General features: G+C 38.4%; 1 protein-coding gene across 3 annotated transcripts in view; it reads left to right on the top strand.

Moving 5' to 3' along the window:
* The window catches only part of ABCA4 (ATP binding cassette subfamily A member 4), a 74,978-nt gene that overhangs the window by 12,576 nt on the left and 41,051 nt on the right, over window positions 1-21,351 (top strand). For all 3 annotated transcript variants that reach the window (XM_086617662.1, XM_086617663.1, XM_086617665.1), the window contains exons 6-15: window positions 1,256-1,453; window positions 5,702-5,791; window positions 6,178-6,418; window positions 7,909-8,048; window positions 9,536-9,652; window positions 10,425-10,622; window positions 14,323-14,528; window positions 15,334-15,510; window positions 18,384-18,606; window positions 20,386-20,607. In XM_086617662.1, the coding sequence (XP_086473788.1) occupies window positions 1,256-1,453; window positions 5,702-5,791; window positions 6,178-6,418; window positions 7,909-8,048; window positions 9,536-9,652; window positions 10,425-10,622; window positions 14,323-14,528; window positions 15,334-15,510; window positions 18,384-18,606; window positions 20,386-20,607 (1,812 nt within the window). The remainder of the gene's footprint in view (window positions 1-1,255; window positions 1,454-5,701; window positions 5,792-6,177; window positions 6,419-7,908; window positions 8,049-9,535; window positions 9,653-10,424; window positions 10,623-14,322; window positions 14,529-15,333; window positions 15,511-18,383; window positions 18,607-20,385; window positions 20,608-21,351) is intronic.

The raw sequence follows: 21,351 nt of genomic DNA on the forward strand, positions 1-21,351 counted from the left end.
ACAAATATAACATTTTGATTATGTTCAGAGTCTCTTAGATGGCCTTGTTAATTTGCTTAGATAGGAAGTAAACATGCACCTATATCTGACCTGGCGTAGGTGTGGTGTGTTTATTTTGATCCAAATGCCTTAACATTGGAATGATTAGCAGGTTATTTTTCTAAATAAAATTATATTCTGTGCAGATTTTGACAATTTCTTTTACTGTGCAGCTTATTAAGTACTTTTAGCTTAATGATATTTTCTCAGTGCATAGTTCTTATTCGTCTGAAAGTCTGTGTTTGTCTCAAACACAGTAGGTGTTTACAGTCATCACAGTGTTATGAGCTTTTTTCCTTACAAATTGTACTGTGAAAGGAGGTGGACAGAGGATGGGAACATTAGCTTATGAGCAATTTCCAGTGCTACTTTTTATTATATTGTCATATATTCTGTCCATTATAAAGCAAGTAGAACTGAATCCTAGACTACCAAGAGTATTCCATTACAGCAATGTAAATACCAGGTAAATCTACTGATTTCTGTGGGGTTATTCTGCATTTACATTGGTTTAACTGTAAACTAAGATATTCCCAGTGGTTGAACACTAAATATAATTGTGTTTTTTTCTTTTTCATGTTTATATTAGAAGTGATATCAGTAGATGGGTGTGGTTTAATGTAAAATGGCTTTGTAAAGTCTGGCTGTGTATGCCTGTGCACAGTGACAATGAATAATGGCTGTGGGGAAGTACTGGGGTGAAATAGTCATAACTGGAATATATTACTGAGTGAAATCAAGCTTGAGAATCAGTGGAACTGGCTTTTTTCTCTTGGAGTAACTAACAGCAAAAATATAACTAGCGAAAAAGTAAACACGAAAGGTGGAGTGATGTGGCAAAATCATTTGGTCCTGGGGAAATACTTTCAAGCAAGCTGTAGCTATTCCTCCTTAACCACAAGGATGAGTGGCATGGCATCAGGTATGCTTAGAGGACAGTGAGAAAAGGAAGAAGATTCTCAAGAACTTTTGCAATGAAAGGAAGAATCACTAATGAGAAGAAGGAAAACGTGACTGAAGAAGGCAAGGTGACCTAGCATAACATCAAGTGAAAGCTGTTCAAGAGTTAATGCTTCAGCTGAACACATCCTTCTGCTGTTCATGAAAAAATTAGCAGGGGCTGATATCAAGGTGTCCGCTTTTGATAAATCTTTACTTGTTCCTGAGCAGTATGAAGATTCCACAACAGTAAATTAAATATTGGTTTTTGTTACAGTTTGCCTATGGTGTCCCTAGCTTGACTCTGAAGGACATTGCTTGCAGTCAGATGCTCCTGGACCGCTTTATTATCTTCAGCAGTCGAAGAGGTCTCCCTTCTGTGCACAAGGCCATGTGTGCCTTGTCCCAGGAAAGCCTGCAGAGAGTAGAAGATGCCTTGTATGCAAATGTTGATTTCTTTAAGCTATTTCAGCTGGTAAGTATTATCACAATCATTCTGCCTTATGTTCTCATTTTTTTGGCTGATATTTCATTACCCTTCAAGAATTTTCTTTGTCATACATCACCAATGTTCCAAGTGGTCTTTGTTTATTTACCCCTGCAAGTGTAAGATCATGGATATGTGATCATTAACCTACTATCAGCAGGACACTGGGCAGTTCTGAGTATGCTTTGGGATGAATCAGATGAAATTCACAGTACAACAGAACTAAAATATTCAAGTGCAACTTTAAAATCAGAGTGTGAGTGGAATTATTATCTCATCTTTCCAGTCTGTGTAGCAGCATAGTGTGTGGCAAGACCTACAGGGACCTTGCCGAGGGTTCTGAAAATACCCTATACAACCTATGCTGTCTTTGCTCCATCCAGCATGACAGAATTTTGCGTTGAAGTCAAAGCCACAATGCAGCTTGAGTGGGCATGTCCACATGAGCCATATTTTTAAAAAATAAAAAAACCAACCACCTAAACAAGTTGCACTGACTTTCATCACTCTTTCTATAGAAGCTTTTCCTTACCTCTGTTCATTACCATTCTTTGTGCTGTTCCTGTTTCTACTGTGACCTTCTTGCTGTAAATTAAACACAGCTGCAACCTTGGTTCAGTATTGAGATATGCCATTTTATATAATTTTATTATTTGTTATTATTTATATTTTAGGATATATTTAAAAGTAATAATATGAATATATATATTTATATATATAAAATGGCATACTGGTGTGGGGTTTTTTTGCTTTTGCTCTCTGTTATTTTCCTAATATTTTTGTAATACTCCATTTGTATTCTGCATACTGAGCTGGTGCTTTCCAGGAACTATTCATGAAGACTCCAAGGTCTCTTTCCTCATGACAGCAAACTTAGAGCCCATGACTGTGTATACATGTTTGGTTTTCCCATTATCATAAATTTTTCAACAATTAATTTAATTTGCGGTTTTTCACTGTGTAACTTCATGTCATAAGACCATCACATTGGCAGTTGGCTGTATACAGCAGGCAGGATGTATGTGCAGCTGCTAAAGTTACATAGGAAGTATTGATCGGACTTTTCTGCCACAGCAATGTAACATCATAATTAATTTAACATGGATTTTATTCAGCTTCGAGTTGCTCAGAACTGGGAATGGACTATGCCAGAAGCTTTAATTGGAACACCAGCCAAATTACTGTTTGATTATTGTAGCACTGACAGTCATTCATTGTGCCCATGTGACTTTGTCAATCCTGATAAGAATCTCTGGTCAGCTTTTTGAAAGCTACTGTTTTCCATTCCTAAAAATATACTCAGATATTTTCATGTATCTGATGTTTGCTGGAAGTAGCAGAGAATTAATGCCACAGTACTTCTAAGAGATGTTTTCAGCATTTAAGGATTTCACATGAATGTGCACACTGCGCTGCCCAGCTTTAAAATTAAGCTGCTAACATATCATGTTTTACTGCCATATCAAATAAAATGGGAAGATGAGATTTGATGAAGCAGTTTTGTACATTTAAACAAAAATAGACTCACATGGGAAATAGGAACATAAACCTGAAACCAAAACCTGGAGTTATGAAAGACCAGGGGCTCACAGTGTGGTCTGTTACTACAAGATCGATCTGTCAAGACTATGTCCCCTGAGAACTGGAAGTCTCTGTGTTGGAAGGGTATCCATAGTCTGGTTCTCAGTGGGTTTTAATGTGCACCCAGCTGTGGAGAAGAGGGATTATTTTTTCATGACGCGTAGCACAATGAGACCTCAAGTTGGTAGAAGCTTTCCCACACTCATATCATTATAGTTGCTAAATTATAATTTTAGTGTATTTCTGGGTTTCTGCAAGGCAGAAGTCCCCCTTTTAAATCAAAATCCATCTCAGTTACTCCTGTTAAACTAAAAGGTAGACTGTGCATAAGCATTCCTTGCCACAGTTATTTTTACAATGTGCTGCTTCACCTCTTTGAAATTAATATTTCTTGATGAATTGTGATCTGCATATTCAGTTATGTATGTGCATAAACACACACTCAAATCTTTCATGTGCTCATGTATACCCTCTAGGGGTTTTTGCCAGAAATTAAAGCAACTCACATTTTTGATAACAAAGCAGAGACCGAAAAATAAGATCTTTCCTTTTTCTGTCTGGCTGGCTCAGCTGCAGCAAGGAAAATGAGCCTCTTTCTGGGGCACTGCTGTTCTTGAACCTGCCTGTTTAAGCTTCATTTGAAGTTCTTTAAACCTTCTAAATAAATGAAAATAAAATTCTTTAATACCTTATTGCAGTTTTGGATGGAGATGAGCAGTTCTTCACTAAGGATAGACACATGTTGCTGAAACAGCTGCTTTCATCAGTATCACCACATGCACTTGATACATAGTCAAATTGAGTGTAAATCTACACGCAGTTACATATGCAGAATGAATCTTCATTAGACTTTTTAAAATTCTACATTAGTTTTAAAACTTCTGCTTTAGAAATACCAGTGTATTCAAGACCCAGGTTATTTTCTGCACTTACACTGTCAGTCACTCTGTTACTTCATTGTCTTCAGATTACAGTTGTATAGTATAAAAAATTACATACCAGAAATTTGTTGTTGCAGAGCTCCTTGTTTGAGTAGGGCTTATTTTAGGATGAGCAGCTGACTGTGGATTCCCGAACTGGGCCTTCTATTGTTGGAAATAAACTCTTCAATGTTTATGCTCTTCCTTTTTTTCATGACACCATATTCACTTCCAGTGAATATGAAAATAGTTGGATAAATATTTTGGGGAAAGTTTTCATCCAACTCTGTGCTTAGGGTCAATAAACATTCCCAACTGTATGCTCTGATATTTAGGTCAGATGAGAGTGTAGTTTGTATATAATATCTGCTGATCCTGTCTTATGTGTGCTCCTAGAGAACATAAACTAGTTGAGTACAAATTCAGTTGTTTTAGGACATTTGTATTAAGACCTGATTCACACTGCATGCCTCCTGCAAGAAATAATATTTAGAAGCAAACGTGTAATTTTGCCCTTATTTCTGTTTCCTTTTCTTCTAGCTACAAGGAGGAGGTTCTTAATTCCATATTTATCCCAGGCTTTTCTCTGGTTTGCTTCAGATTGTTTACAATACCTGTTGCTCACAGTTTCAAAAAGGCCAGGTTAAGGCGAGTGCTCCAAGAATCCTGTATAAACTTTGCAGAGACTGGTTCCCCTTAGAGGACAAAGGAAAAGTGTATTTTGAAGCATTGTGTGTGTATACTTCCTGCCTGAACTGCAAGTGACAGATCAGAATATGGTAACATAGGCTTTCCATAAAAATTTGCATTTGTGATTCCCTGCCAGGTACCTACACAGTGCAGCTGTCTTCTGCTTTCTTAACCACCTGCTGACTGAAAGGAATGGCAGAGAATCAGCAGGACGTATAGCTACACAGTTTTGAGGAAGTCTTTTTTAGGGGCTTATCTCATAAATATTGCAGTCTAGCTGTCTAAAAGTCCAGCTTTATATTTTATTGTGATATAAGAAGAAATAGATGCCTGAGCCTCAAGAGTGCTAACTCCAACCACACGTGATTCTTTAGATGGCTGACAAAGAAGGATGCAGTGGTGCAAGCAAAGTGGTATGTTAAAGCACACCGTGGTGTCACCTGTTTCTTAAGAAGCCAGTGATAACTAAAGCATTATCTTCTGCTGGAAAGGTCATTAGGCCAGTCTGCAGGAATCTGGAGAAGTAATGGCTTCTGTCAGATCTGACAGACAACGGGACCAGACTGTCTCCAAAATCAGGAAATCTCTCAAGTATAAAGTACTACCAGTTATTTACCTCCATGGCAAATGGGAGCTTCTGTATCACTTCTTTTTACCTTTGCTAAATTCAGAGGTTACCAAGAGTCTGTACATCTCACTGGAAGAATAGCCTCTGTGAAAAGCAGCTTCTCAGAAATCCCAGTTCCTACATTCTTCCTCCATTTTTGCACCTTTTGGCATGGTGGGCTTAGATAAACAGAACAAATCTCAAGCTATATTTTCAGTGGCCTGTGACTGTTTCAGCCTCATATTAGTAAGAACATTTACACAGGCTGCTGTGTGAGTCTGCACATGGATACTGGATTTGTGGCCCCACAAGACAGGGTTACAAAACTCACTGTATTTGAGCTAAAGAGACGCCATTTGGATTTTCTTATCTCACTGTAATAGCTGTTGTCATGCAGAAACTATACAAAACTCATCTGTATTTCTGATATATTCACAGCTTCCCACTGTGTTGGACAGAAACTCACCAGGAGTTGACCTGAGGGCCTGGGGGAGGGTGCTGTCTAATGTCTCCCAAGCAGTGCAAAAGGTAAGTTGCAGATGACATCTGATAGATGACATCGCTTCTCTGGGTAGCTCATAGTCCTCCTTTTCCCTTGTTCTTTTTATGTTCCAGTTGTCTGCTTTATTACAAAGGAAATAGACTTGTTTGGGAAGAGCTGATTCCTTAGAAATTCATTCTTCTCTCATTACAAAATAAACGTGGACATAAGCATTGGCAATTATGAAGCATATTCTTCAGAAAAAAACATGAGAGAACAAGAACTGAAAATGTGACAGGATAGAGGAGATAAAAGGCTGAGGTTCTAACTGCATCCATAGTTTACCAGTTTGGGCATAACAGAGACTTCACCGTATACAGAGACTTCAACCTCCTTTGAGGGTTGCGATTAACAAAGTCTTGTCTTACTGCAGCTATCCAGGAAGCCAAGCGTTCAGGACCTTTTGGTGGTTCTGCAGCCGTTTCTACAAGAAGGAAGGCCAGAATCCTTAGGCCACTTGATGAGCTCCTTGTCTGATCTTTTCTGTGGCTACCCAGAAGGAGGTGGATCCAGAGTGCTTTCCTTCAACTGGTATGAAGATAATAACTACAAAGCTTTCCTGGGGATTGACTCAACAAGGAAGAAATCCAGTTATCTTTATGATAATACAACCAGTAAGTTTTTCCAGCTAACCATTACAGAGACTGTAGACAGGTGCAACTTATGTTGGAATACCACTGTCACTTTTATAAAATAACATTTTTAAGCAGTTGATTCAGGAAATTAGAGGCAGATGAAATGGTTTTACTTCATACTTACTTCATAGCTGGAAGTAGAGAAGCCCACAAATTGAGAACTGACAGAAATATGCATTTGCTTTCAATCTGAAGACATAAACATTGTCATCATCATAATTAAGACAGTCCCTCTGTCTTATCTTTTAATATATGCTACTGATATCAGGAAGAACTAGATGCTTCTGAAGAAGGTTCAGGAAAATACAGTGCCACATTCTGGAATTACTCTTCTCCAAGGTAATTTTTTTTAAAGTCTCTCAACTTGATCGATGGCCTGGAGTACAGGAATTTTAAAATCCCTCCTTTTAAATAGTACTCAATTTGATACAAGGCTACTGTTCTCTTCCTGCATAAAAGTACATATATTTTGTAGCAGTAATGTTCTATAGCATAATTAAATCTTACATAGAAAGTATTTCAATTTACCAGGTTTTGTTGCTTTGATTTTGTCACTTGTCTTCTTGCTATTGTAATAGGAGAATGCAAAGAGGAACCAATTTTATCTTCTCTACCATTCGTTATTTTATCTTTTTATTACGTCCCCTTCTGTTTGCTATTTAATTTTTCTCTACATTGAGACCACCAGCAATTTTTTTCTGTACTAACAGCCATATTATAGCTAGTAATAGATTTCTGTGTCCCTTTTGCTATGATAGATATGGTTGCATGGTTGCAAAGTACAGGTGAGCACTTCACTTGTAGAGAGACTCCTACCTTTCACGGTTCATGTTGATACTTGACTCTACTTATGTCTGAACCTTCAAAAAACTTGTAAAAGGCCCAGTACTCCATTTCTTCAGCCAGGGAACAAAATAGGTGGATGCTATCCAAGTAAACTAATTACTTCAGAGTGCAGAAGTAAGATAGAAATGTTTACATTAAAATGTTTAGTTCTAAATTATTGTAGGATCCAGTTCTGAACTGTTCTGGAGTTCAAAATCCAAGCCTGCTGGCTCTCCAGTCCAATAGTTTATACTGTGTAAGAATTAACCACAGATAGGATTAAAAATAGCTTTATGTCAGTATCAACTGCAATCCAAAGGACCTAAGTCATTAAGAGAAAAAGTAATTAGAGCTCAGAATTGATCAGTGACATCTGAACTGTCTAGTTTCCTTCCATTTGAAATACCTTATAAATAACAGCAACTGTCAAATGGTTCAATTTATTTATGTTTGCTCTTCCAATGTCCATGGTGTCTTTTCCATCTATTCAGACATTGTACTTCTAAGTTACAGGATGTGCTTAACCCATTCAGATTCAAAATGCTTTAAACTGTCCGTATATCCAGTAAAAAGCCCTGCAGGAAGTTATGTATGATAGGATTTGAGAAGGGTTACATAAAGACTGTCTTTCTTTCTGTCTTTAGCACCCTTTTGTAATGCATTGATCCAGAACTTGGAATCAAACCCTTTAACCAAAATAGCCTGGAGTGCTGTGAAGCCCCTGCTGATGGGAAAAATTCTCTTTGCTCCTGATTCACCTCCCGTACGGCAAATCCTAAAAAATGTAAGAAGTTCTAAAATACAAAAATGCGTATTTCTAAAAAATTGCATTGTAAGAAAAATATTTTGAAAAACAGTGACCCAGCTACCTCAACCTAATCGGATTTTCTTTTCAGAACTCCATTTGTTCTGATGATCATCAGAGGAGGGACAGTTACTCGTTGTTTAAAAAAAGAGACGGATCTTCACTGGTTCATCCTATCTTGGTCCACACTACATGCTTTTTCCAGCTCAAATAGCCTTTTGTTGGCATGATTCCACATTTACACTAGTAAAAATAGTAATGTTTATATATATTTTACAAATGTAGGAACATCAGTAGCTCTGTGCCAGTAAATATTTAAGTAGGATCCAGGTGTTGCAGATGAAATATTTTAACATGGTTATGATTTAGCAGTGATTTAAGATTTATTAATGGTATGAGGTAAATCAGAGGTTGAATTTTAGCAGCACTTAATGATTAACCAATTTAAGGATTAACAAGATGATTCAGTAAGATATGTTATAATTAAACTAGCTGCTTAAATACAGATTCAAAAATGAAAATATTCACACTAACTTACTACAAGATATCCTAAATCAAAATATATATGTACATATACTTCAGACATGAAGGACACAGACCAACAAAAATATTTGGATCCAGTGAAACAGACATCCACGCTTGTGAAGACAAATGGTGTATATTCAAACACATAGATAGATAGAGAGGACCGTGACAAGGGGGCATCTATGAGGCTTGGATAAGCTCATTGAGACTTAACACAGAGATGACAAACCAATCACAACCTCATGGGTTAGTGCTATATATGTTGAAATGGTAAATACTTTTCACTTCATGAAAATAGGATGGGACCTAGACTCTGCAGCTGAGTGCTGGAAGTTGGATGAAATGAATCTGAGCAGTTAAATCAAGGTCACATATGACCTAGGTTTTGGCTGCTTCATAACCAGCAATTCGCTTAGTCTCAACATCTATGTGAGACATAGAACTGCTGCTCATAGCTCACACAAGAAAAAAAATAGATGTACAGCAGCCCAACATTTCAAATCTTAACGAATATTTTAACTATTAATGTGTATGTCTTCTCCAACTGCTTCCCATTTATTCACCTACCCACATCATCATCTTTCTTTTTAGTTCTTACTGGAAAGAAATAGTCAAGGGGGAAAAGAGATGAAGAAATCATTCTACTTAAAACCTGAGTATTTAAAGGAATTGAAGTTAACTGAGATTAATGTGCACTTATTTTTTCCATTACATATACAACAGAAATTTATCCTAAGTGACTTTGATTCCAGTTGGATTTTACAAATTCTTTTTCTAAGGATTATTAACATTTCTGCTATTTTAACAAGTTTATTAAGTATTGAAGGTAATAACTACAACACTTGTAAGTTACAGGTTTCACTGTCACTGAATGGCTGGATCATAAATTCTGTTTATCTCCTTAGCTTTCTAACACTCTTTTCTGCTGCTCTATTCCTCAGGCAAACTCCACTTTTGAGGAACTTAAACGCCTCAGACTGTTGACCAAAGCTTGGGAAGAAGTAGGACCTCAGCTGTGGTACTTCTTTCAAAACAGCCTGCAAATGAATATGATCCGTGTATGTTATAACTTAGCAGCGATCCTTAGTAAGAGCAGCCTTTCAGCATCCTTTATTTTCACTAAGGGAGAAGAGAATTAATTTGGAAGGTTTGGCTGGAAGCACAGGCTTTGCAGAAAGGAATCTGGCCTCTGAGGCTGTTGTACTGGTTACTGGGCTTCGTTGAAGGCTCATCTTAGATCCATTACAGTGTCTCTGCAACAAAACCTCAGATCTGGACACTGTCTAGAATCTGGCTAATGACTTCTTAATGAAGGCAGCAATCACTGCTTCCCTGTCTCTCCAAAATGTCCTTCAAGAACAGACAATTTTCTTAGGTTCTGCATAGGCAGAGAAGGCAATAGGACCGTGTTTTTGCTGGGCCCAGCAATTTACTACCTTAGGAAATTGCTTATTTCCGCATCCCTTAGATCTCACTTTGATCAGCTGCAAGTAATATCTGCAGTTAAAGTTTATAAAGTAGTTCATACTAGAGAAAACGTTTGTTTTTCCACACTCTTCTATATTAGATTAGACATTTATTGCATTTATCCTCTTGCTTATAAGGAAACAATGCAATAGATAGTCAAGGATAAATTTCTTTTCTTCCATTCTTCAAGTCTCACCTCCACTTCAGCTATGCAATTGGCTGTTTATAGAATTAATTCTTTAGCATACCTTCTTGGACTACTTCATGGCCCAGAAAGAGTTATGGAAATGGAAACCCTTTCTAGCTAAACAGGGCATGTGAAGAGGATCGTTGTAGTGTAGCTGTCCTAATGTGTTTCCTCAGGACTCTCTGAAGCACCCTACAGTGAGGGACTTCTTGAACAGCCAGCTGGGTTCTGAAGGCTTAACTGCTGAACACATAATCAATTTTCTCCACAACGGGTCTCCGGGGAGCCGGCAGAAGGGAATGGCAGACTTTGACTGGCGGAACATCTTCGGTGCTGCAGACCAAGCTCTGCGTTTGCTCAGTCAGTATCTGGAGGTAAGGTCAGCCCTTCCACTGCTGGGGATGCTTGTAGAGAACATCTTAAAGCAGGGTAGGCAGTAACTGGGGTCTGTGGCAAGAGACAACAAGGTTAAAATCATAAGACATCTTAATTTGTTTCAAATTTGATCTTAATATTAAAAGCATGTTTTTAAAATAATGCAGCAGTACAAGAACATGAATACGTATCATTATGAAAAAAAAACAACCTTCAATTTGATGATCCCCAAATGCTATATTCAAAATGTTGGTTGAATGTCTGAACATACTTTGATGTGGAGAGGCAGAAAGTGAATGCAAAACCTCAAGGAAATGTTTTTTTTGTAAGTACTGATAACTAATAGGCCACTAATTTCAGCAAGACCAGGACCAGAGAAGCTGATAGTTCCTTGGTAAGTCCCCCTTCAAGTTTTTAAGCATCTGATCAAAATTCCATTGAAACCAACGAGAGAGTTTCCACTTTTTCTGTAGCCATTTTTGACAGGATGTCTGTGTCTTTCCTGGAATCTGTACCCCGCTTTTCTCGGGTCCTGTGTTTTCGGTGGGGCTATCTGAGGCTTTTTGAGAGCCACAGTGCAGAAAGTGAGGTGAAGTTTCGTTACACAAATAAAAAAAAATGCACAAAGCTCTGCTGAATCTTCTGATGATCTTTTTGCATCAGGTTAGTAGAATTATTTCTTATTCAAGCTGAGTGAAATATATTGCTTGCAGCAGGTCAGTGCTGGAACATCCACAATGTTACTGTACCTTTGTGTCCTAAACTTCTTTGTTATGAGCTTATTCTTTTAAGTCTGCTCTTTACACTGAGTTAGCATTTGAGAACGTTTTCACACTGTGCCAAGCACAATGGGAACAAGTAGCTCCCTTTCAGGAACACCCTACTCCTTGCCATAGTATGCAATGAGGAGAGGTGTGCTGCCAGCAGCTATCTTTGGAGATTCCAGATCTCTGCTGGAAGCTGTGGTGCAGCTGAGAATCCCACAAATTATGCAGTGGCTGTTCATCCTCACCACCACAAGAATTTTCTGTTCTTCCCTTTGATTACCTAAGGCCACAGAACAGCTAAACTGTCTGTGAAAACTACCTAGTCACCTCTTTATGCTTATTATTTTCTGGTTTTATCTTCCAAAACTGTTTTTAGTGTTTTAGTTTTGGTTTTCTCATCTTCATTGGACCACTTCAAATTATGAAATCATTACTGGGAGAAGATTTGAAATAAATTCCCCCGAGTGGTTGATGAATGAATTTTAATGTTTATGAAGGCACAAGCTGTGTTACAATTCACTGAGAAAAAGCCTAGGTAGAGCATACAGCTTTTGTTTTGAATGCAGTTAATGTTAAGAGAAAGAAATTCTAGCTTTTGACTAGTAGATTGCAATATAAAATCTCTTTTCTCTTTCAAATTCTGTGAATTATTGCAACACGAGTGTCTTAGGCTATGTTTCTGTACAAGCTTTGGTTTCATTTTACTCACACAGATCTATAAGCATTTGTGTTTTCTGTTTTGAACACTTGCTGCTTCCTTGTCTGAACCCCTGCATTAAGAGCCTATACTGCTCCTCAGCCCAGTCCAGCCACTGTCTATTCTGCAGTGAAAATCTAGACAAGATCAACTGTCAGTGCCAGTCCCACAGATTCCCCTGGAGAACTACATGAGTTCTTCTGCAGCTGCAAGAAGGACCTTGAAAACAATTCCTCATAACAAAGGAACAGCAAATAGTCCTCCAGACACTGCAAAGACAGTTCCACAGCAGGACTTTGCTAAGGAAACACTGACACTTTGGCAAGACCTAAACTGAGTTCTGTGTTAGATAAGCAAATCTCAAAAAATTAATACAACCCAAACTAGCAGTCTAATTTGATTTCTCTTCCGGCATACCAACCAAAAAGTTTTTCTGCCTTATCTTGCTTTCTGATGTGAAGTTCTATGTAGTTTAATTTTGTAAAGCAAACTTGGAGAATGAACATTTGCAGAACACCAGGAAGAGTAAAGCCACAAAACATTAATGTTATCAATTTAAGCACTGTTTTGTTTTGCTGCCAGTTAAAAATACTTTTTTGTATAGATCCCATTAAACTGTGATACTTCAATATTTAAAGGTAACAGACAATGATTTATCGCAGGGAAAGGTTAAATAAAGAAGTCTTTAAGATGTTTGCCCATTAAATAACAAATTGCCTGTATGAGCACTTTGATGTGGAGTAATTTTTGGTCATTGACCTGCAAGATATGATCAAGAAAATAAGATCAAACAAGTTAGCCTCCTGGAAATTTATGAAAGAAGGTAATTCAATAAGTATCTTCCCAGTCCATCAGGGGGTTAAATACTTCTACTCTTTGGCAATGTCTTGCCAATTCTGAAAGGTGAAAGCATAATATGCAAACAAAACCTAGGTCTGTAATTTTACAGCTAACTAATGATAGTTTGTAGTGTTCACAATCTTTTTGTCTTACAGTGCCTGTTAAATAGGAGTTAAATGGGGGGACATAAAGGGCTTAGATTTTGATCACTTGGTGTACATGGAGTGATAATAATACATTTCACAATAATGACAAAGACTAAGAAAAAAGACAGTTTGCTGTGAAGGGTAAACTATATTTTATTCTTGAGATAGCGGAAGAAGCACGTTAACTTAAGCCAGCAGGTTAATCACATGTCAGAATTCAGTAGGGACACAATATTATCAGTAAGAGCAATTGACTAGTTCACTGGCATTAAATAGTAACAAATGCCTGATACTTTACGTTTCAAATTTATGTTCTGACTTTGGCAGTGGTTCACTTGACAAAGTGCTTCTCAGCTGAAGATCATGGCTAATGTGCTTTTCTTATGGATCGGTCACTCTTTAGCTCCCTGGTGTTCACTCAGGCACTTCCTAGGCTGAAAAAAATGTCCCAAGACTTGAAAAACGATAGTGTTTTGATTCAACTGGACTGTTAGAAAGCTCTCGTGGTCAGGTTTATTTTATAGCTGAGTCAATTTTATCTCCTGGATGCAGACTGTGGAGACAGTTCCTGATACTGGGACCTCATCTCTGCTGCAGCTTTAGCCCTTCCAATTCAGATATTTGCCTTTTGAGGGAACCTTCCTAGTCCAAGTGGCAGAGTTCATATTTCCATGGCTGGATGATTACAGTGGTTTAAATATATTTTTAAAAATTATTTCATTCTGTCTAATTAGTAAACATGACACTGTAGGCTTTAGCTGAACCTAGTGCTGGCTATATATTTTGTATAGGTGCTTCTAAACTTGCCCTGTCATACTTAAATTGCAACAGCAGCTCCTGCTTTAGTGGCCACCCTTGCTTGATTTCTTACTTGTCAGGATGGACATTTATTTATCTTGGAGGAGATGATCCTTAAATATCAGGAATAAGCTGCTTTCAAAATTATTCCATCCACTCACGTTGACCACAGCAATGCTAAATCTGACATTTGCAGTTCTTTTCAGGGAGAATGATGTTTCTGAGCTTGTACTGATAATGCTATGTGTTTTGAATTTGTCATAAGAATTAGAGTAAGAATGGGGAAGCTTTCAGGAAGGAGGAGAGGGTTACAAGCTTTTAAAGTTAAAAATCTCAACTACTTCAGATGAACCTACCTCCCTTTTCTGTTTTCAACCACTGATGTTTGCTTTAATGTATACCTCTTACTAGTTCATTCTTGTGCAATTTTTCTCTTTGTGATTATTTGTAGTGCTTGACCTTGGATAAATTTGAAGGTTATCTTGATGAAACTCAACTGACTCATCAAGCCCTTCATCTGCTGGAGGAAAACAAATTCTGGGCTGGTGTGGTTTTTCCAGACATAGAGCCTACAACCAGCAGTCTTCCATCACATGTGAAATACAAGATCCGGATGGACATAGATGCAGTGGAGAAAACAAACAAAATCAAAGACAGGTAAGTAACAGTTCCTTCTCAGTTCTTGCCTGCCATAAGATGAATATGAGAGACATAAGGACATTAGAACCTGCATTAGATACATTCATGAAATCCAACCGTATTCACCAATAGTTAGTATGTAATGCAGCGCAGAGCGTATCTCCAGTTACCAGGTACTGGCACAAATGGTATCACTCTTGAGACAGGCTGGACAGTGGGTAGATGCATGGATACATGGCAAAGGGAATGACTCTGCTCAGAATCTGTTCAGTAACCTGCTTAAGTTTTTAGTTGGCTCTGTCACTGGGAGAGGCAGACAAGGAAGTCCTGCATGAATTCTGACCCAGCTATTCTCCACCTGAACGGCAGAACTTTTCTGCTGTTCCTCCTCAAGTCCCCCTCAAATGGGCTCATTTAAAGGGATAGCAGAAATAATATCTCAGCATCACCTACACAGAGGAATATAGTGGTGTCTGGTAGTTGAAATCCAGCTGCTCCAGTTTACTCTCCAAGGATACTGTATTCTGAATACAGTTATTTCTGTTCTAGGACAGTTACTCTGCTACATGATTAATTTATGTACATTTGTGGCCAAAATTGCTATTCTGTGTCAGTGTGGAGAAAATTAAAGGAAACTAACATTACAGGTCATATACTTTCTCAAGCAACGTGATCTGACAGACCAAAATCTAGAAAAGACAACTCCAGGCAGCGGCCCTATGATTTCAGTAGCTAAGATGTTATTTATTTATTTATCTCCCCCCTGCCCCTTCCCTAAAGCCACTGTTTACCCGAATGATTTCCATGTGAATTTTCTTTTGAGGTACTGGGATCCTGGTCCAAGAGCTGATCCTGTGGATGATTTACGTTATATCTGGGGAGGCTTTGCATATCTCCAAGACATGATTGAGCATGGGATTATAAAGACCCAGACCAACACTCAAGTGCCGTTAGGAATTTATCTGCAGCAAATGCCATATCCATGTTTTGTGGATGATGTGTGAGTAAAAACAGTTTGTCTTAATTCTGATAAATACTTGGATTGCTGGGTGCTTTAAGACTCTCAAGCACCAGTTCTAACCCTAGTCCTAAGGTATATATGGAAGAGCAATAACTGAAACACGACTGAATGACTTTGTTCTTTTCCTTATCCTGCCATAATCCACACTCCAGAAGCCACCTTTGCCAAGATTCTACTGCTAATCACAGTCCTAGGGTTGCATCCAGGCAACCAGCATATAGACCTAAAATATAGCAAAACACTGGCCCCTTAAAAGCAGCAGTTTTCTTACAGTTTTGCATATCACTCAAAATAAAAAAAATAATCTGGGGCTTTTTTGCCTTACTTGTCCAGACAATACTAATAACCTATCATAAAACCTTCACATTGATCATAGCCGAGAATCCATTGTCAACAGGGCACCCCAGCTATAATGCTTTGATCCTAACCATATCCGCCCTGGAACTACGCCTGTGATTACACAGGACCCAGAAAAAATTTGATCTTTTTATCTAACTAAAACTAAGCCTCATGCTATAGCATATGACCAGTGCCTATAGCAAAACTGAACACAAAGCACTGACCAGTGTTAGAACAAAAACTGCATCCTTCAGTTAACTGTGCAGAATCCATTAATATAGTAAGCTTCTTTTCCCTAATTACCTCTCTAAAACCCAGCTTTCTTTATATCCAAAGAATCATTTCCTGAAGAAAAATTGAACAGAAATGCTTGTCACGATGGAATTGGTGCCTCTCATACTATCTCTGTAAGTCTTGAAGGATCAAACAACCCAATCTCTTCAAATATATTACCAAACTCTAACCATAGGCTTAATCATATCTAGATATACCAATACCCAGAGCTGTAGTTTTTAGTCCTTGAAGACACCTGCAGGCCTTGCAGAATCCCAAGACAATTTAGACTCTTGAAATTCTTTCTTTCCAAAATCCTAACCACATCGCTGAACAGGATTCCTTTTATGACTACATGACTAGTATCTGCAATCAAACTGGATATATTGGTTTCTGTTAATATCAGCCATTTTTCTTCCCTTGTGTATGCTACACTTTTCAACAATAACCTATTATTTTCTAACCTGCTTCTTCCTGATTGCTGTCCATGGTTTTTATGCAACTTGACTGATTCTTGTCTTAAATCTCATACGAAATTAGCAAAGGTTTCCAGGACTGGGGCTGCAGTTAATTATTGCAGGCACCAGAATTTTCTTTCCCTGATGAAAAGAACAACAAAGAAATGAGAGGAAGAGGTGTTTTGTTGCTCTGTAATGGAAAAAGAAAGAGGCTATGCTGCTGGACGTGGAGGTTTCGTGGCTACAGGGAGACAGAGCAGCTATGGATGCTGTGACCCCCATTAGCACTGCCTGAACCAGCATGTGTGCTCCAGATTTTAAGAAGTGGTGCCTCTTCGTGTTCACAGTGCGCCTGTTCCAATGCTGCAATCTGTGCTACTGCAACTGTCTTGATACACATTTCGCTAGGAAAAAAAAAAGGCACTATAGAAATCATTTCATAGTTCTGTCAGTGTGCTCTGTGCAGGGAAATGTACTTCAGATAACGGCAGATTGCAGACATACAGAATTTGATGTATTGTTCCCCACCAGTCATTACCTGTCACTACATGTTGCCCTGGAAAACCTACTCTTTATTTCCTCACCACTGAGAATACTGCAGAGGTAGAAACTCCGTCTGTGCAAAAGTTCTCTGCAGCAGCCATGGGCAGTTCAGGGCTGATATCCAAACCCAGTGACAGCCTCTGCACAGAGCCTGCTTAAGTCAAGAAAGCGTATCCTCATAGTAAACATGTATGCTGTGCTATGCATGGCCTGGTGCTGGGTTACATATGTCCACCAACAGGCAAAACTCAGTGTACTCCAGGCCATTCCACAAAAGCATGGCTTTTTGTCAGTGGGCCAGATTGCTCTTCAGAAATTTTTGGTGAAAAAGTGAAGATTTTTCCGTTCATTTTGACGATGGAGCAGCTATGATAACATATGGCAAAAATGTTTTGTAAGGCTCAGATTTAGGAAGCTGAAGTTATTTTTCTCCTTTCTGTTTTTAGCAGCTCTAGCTTTTGGCCTTTAAAGAGTCAAGTCCATTGTCTTTCAGGGTAATTTCACTGAAAAATTGCAATTCCAAATTCATAGAAAATGTTTTCAGCTTTTTCATCCCAAAATCCTGACAGCACACTTGGGGCAGTGCTTCACCAAGGAGCATCTGCCAGGGCTGAGCAGTCGTAGAGTCTGGGGGCTGGGATGGAGAAAGGGAGCAGTGCCTTCATTGCAGTACACGAAGGGCCACCCACAGCAACCTGTCCCAGCACTGTCGTTTCGGAAGTGGTTCTATGTGGGACAATCCCAAAGCATTCTCTGAGTCATGGTTTGCATGAATTTCCACAGCCTTTCTGGCAACATCGGATGCTTTTAATGTTTAATTTGTTTAATCCTTTTGCCAGTGAATCTTGGGAGCATAAAAGACAGTGAAACTCCCAAATTGTTAACATTAGCATATGTCTTAAAATATTCTTTGTAAATCGTAGTAAAAGCATTACGGCAATTCACTGTGAAGAGAGATGTATTTTCTTATTGCATGTTTTGTAGCCTTTAGTAACCCTTAGAATTTCTATAAAGTAGAAATAACATTTATCTGTCTCATGAGAGTGCAGCAACCATTAGTTCATTAATATTTAGATTGGTTGTGATGTTCACTAGCAATGCATTATTGATGTTTAGACTGAGAATTTCTAGTCCCCTATTTAATAAATGCATTCTTCCCCACCCCTTTTCATTCTTGCTTTTCATCTCGATATTCCTCTTACCTAAGTTTAACTCATTTCTCCCTTCTTGCTCTGGTAGCTTCATGATCACCTTAAACCGCGCCTTTCCGATCTTCATGGTGCTAGCTTGGGTATATTCAGTTTCCATGACCGTGAAGAGTATAGTGCTGGAGAAGGAAATGCGTCTGAAAGAGGCTATGAAGAACAGGGGTATAACTAATGGGGTGATTTGGTGCACTTGGTTCCTAGACAGCTTCATCATGATGACTATGAGCACGTTCCTCCTCACAGCACTGATTATGGTAAGGATTGCCACTCTCAAACTCACCATTGTGTTTATACTGCTGATAGCAGTTTGCTGTTGAGAAAGAACAGTAGCCATTCACAGGGAGACGGGAATGGCTGGTGGCCTGTTCTGATCGCAGCACGTAGCCGGCACATTGTTCTAATCAGACCTCATGACAGCATCAGCACTTGGCAGAGACAGAAAGATAAATTCACTAGTAAGATTTATTGTGAGATCTCCCACAGAATAATACATCAAGCTGATTACTCTGTGTATTGTATTTCCTGTAGACAGTGGCAGATCTCCCAATAAATAATAATTGTTGCATAAATAGAAGAGATCATAATATGAAGAAATTTAATCTTGTAATTCACCATGTGTGATTCATTTATAATATACAGTGCTTGCCTGCTTCAAAATTATGCCACTATTTCAATGGAAAAAAGAGACTGCAAGGACAGAACTTTCAGGACAGCCTGAAAAAAAAAAAAAGGCAAAAATAAGACCCCTTTTGTTTCTGTGACTCAGAATTGCTGTAACTTTTGTAACTTTTCAGGACAATTTGGATGTTGTCTCTTATCTCTGTTACCTGAGAACCAAGTTCCTCCTAGCTGCTATATTTAGTTATATGAATCTGTAGCATTTTGATAAGGAAGAATGCCCTTGCATCTCTTCTGATGTGGGGAACTGATGTTGGTATAAATGCATAGTTAGAGTTCGATCTTATGAGCCTGCCCTGATGAGTTGTTCTAGTTCTTTGCGGTTCTGTTAAAGAGAAAGCTTACTTTATTTGCTACACTGGTTTAATTAAAAATCAGGAGGTAGTTAATACTAGAGGGGAATGTGCTTATACCTGTAATTCTCTTTCTTTCCTGGATTTCACTGTGCCAGTGTGAGGCACCTTTGTAAATACATTCTTACGAGAGATTGTATCACTGTTGATAAAGAAATCAGTCTCAGAGGTCTAGTGGGATGTTGCAATGATGTTGATACCTATTTATAGCCTTATAGATCTATTTGAGCCTTATATAAGGCTCAAAACAAAGACAAGCCTAATAAATAGGTCTCAACATTGTTTTTCAGGAGTAAATAGATGATCAGCAGCAGTCCATGCACTTCTTCAGAGGGCGTGTTTCATCTACAAAAGCTCAAAGGAGTAAAAGTCAATAAAAGTTCACCCAATGGGTTAGTTAGTACACAAGGATCTCTGAGAGACTGCACTTGGATTCCTCAGCTGTGATACCCTTTTGGAGCTTGAATATCATTTAAGTGCAGAAGCTTTATCATTTTCCTGTTATTTTTTTTTTAAAGATGCATTTTGTCAGGCTTCCTTACATTGTCTTTCCTGCACATCGAGCAAGTGGACTAAGAAGATGAGAAGAGATCGATGAAAATTTATAATGATAGTGCATATAGTTTTATTTAAAATGTATGAATTTCCAAGCAGGCACATTTTGCTTTGAATAATTTGCTTATTAAGACAGGGACAGAATGTCTGTTCTCAATCAGTTATGATCTTAATTCAGTCATCAAATATGAATATGAGCTCCACAGCCTGTTGTACTAACCTGAAGTCACAATCCAGGAGCCGGGATAAAGTTAGACGAAGGATTTGTTATTGTAATGACCTCAGGTGTTGAAACATTACTGCCTGGGAGAGTTAGAAGTCATATTAGGTAAGAAAGACTGGCTTATTACTCATTACAGGTTACATGTCAATGGCAATTGTGACCTTTTCTGCTAGTTTAGAAAGTGGCAATACTTCTAATTTTTTCTGTTTTCCTTTTGCTTGCAGCATGGACAAGTACTACATTATAGCAATCCACTTCTCTTCTTTCTATTCCTACTGACGTTCACCACAGCCACCATAATGCAGTGTTTCTTGTTCAGCACCTTCTTCTCCAAAGCAAATCTGGCAGCTGCCTGCAGTGGAGTCATCTATTTCACCTTGTATCTGCCTCACATTGTCTGCTTTGTCTGGCAAGACCGCATGACTGTTAATCTGAAGATCCTAGCAGTAAGCCTTTCACTGATCATATGGTATCTTGGGGTTCAAATTTTAGCTTCCCTTCTCACTGTGCCTGTGTGAGTAACAAAGCATTGCACACCTCCTCCTCTCTGCTTTTTTGATTCAGAGAGGGAGACCTCTGAATCTCTCTCAAATAATTAGGGATTGCAAGTGAATAAGCCTTTAGCGGGCCTAGTTACCAAGAGATATTTTCACGGCTTTTAGAAAATCCAGTGAAATTTATTTGACTCTTTGAATGCTAGGAAATTAGTATAATGTTCAAAAAGTTTTGAACACTTACTTGTAAGTCAAAGCAAATTTAACTTCTGGTGTGTTTAATAACTACAAAGGCAATTCACAAAATGAGGACAGTTATCTTTCTCATGTGCCATAACCTAGTTAACAGGGTGATATTTAACGATGAGAAGACCTCAGGTTCATATTCCTTCTTTACCTGAACATAGAGTTAGGATTTAAACGCAAGTGCCAAAGCTCTGAAAAATATCTTCCATCTAAGAAGTTGTAGACATTCTCCATGCAGTGCTTCCTTGTTGGTTCTCTTCCGTTATAGGTGAGATACTCAACAGTTCAGTGGAGCTGGAAACTTCTTGCTGTTTTTTGAAATGGAACTGTGAACTTACAAAGTTATTCAGACTTATTTTCTGTTGCCCAATGAATCAGGAAGGGGAGCAGGTGTTTGAACCTAGTCTCCCCATCTACCAAACATTTTTTAGTTGGCATGCTATGATAATG

This window comes from Tauraco erythrolophus, chromosome 10 (assembly GCF_009769465.1).
Source record: "Tauraco erythrolophus isolate bTauEry1 chromosome 10, bTauEry1.pri, whole genome shotgun sequence".
NCBI classification, from domain to species: domain Eukaryota; kingdom Metazoa; phylum Chordata; class Aves; order Musophagiformes; family Musophagidae; genus Tauraco; species Tauraco erythrolophus.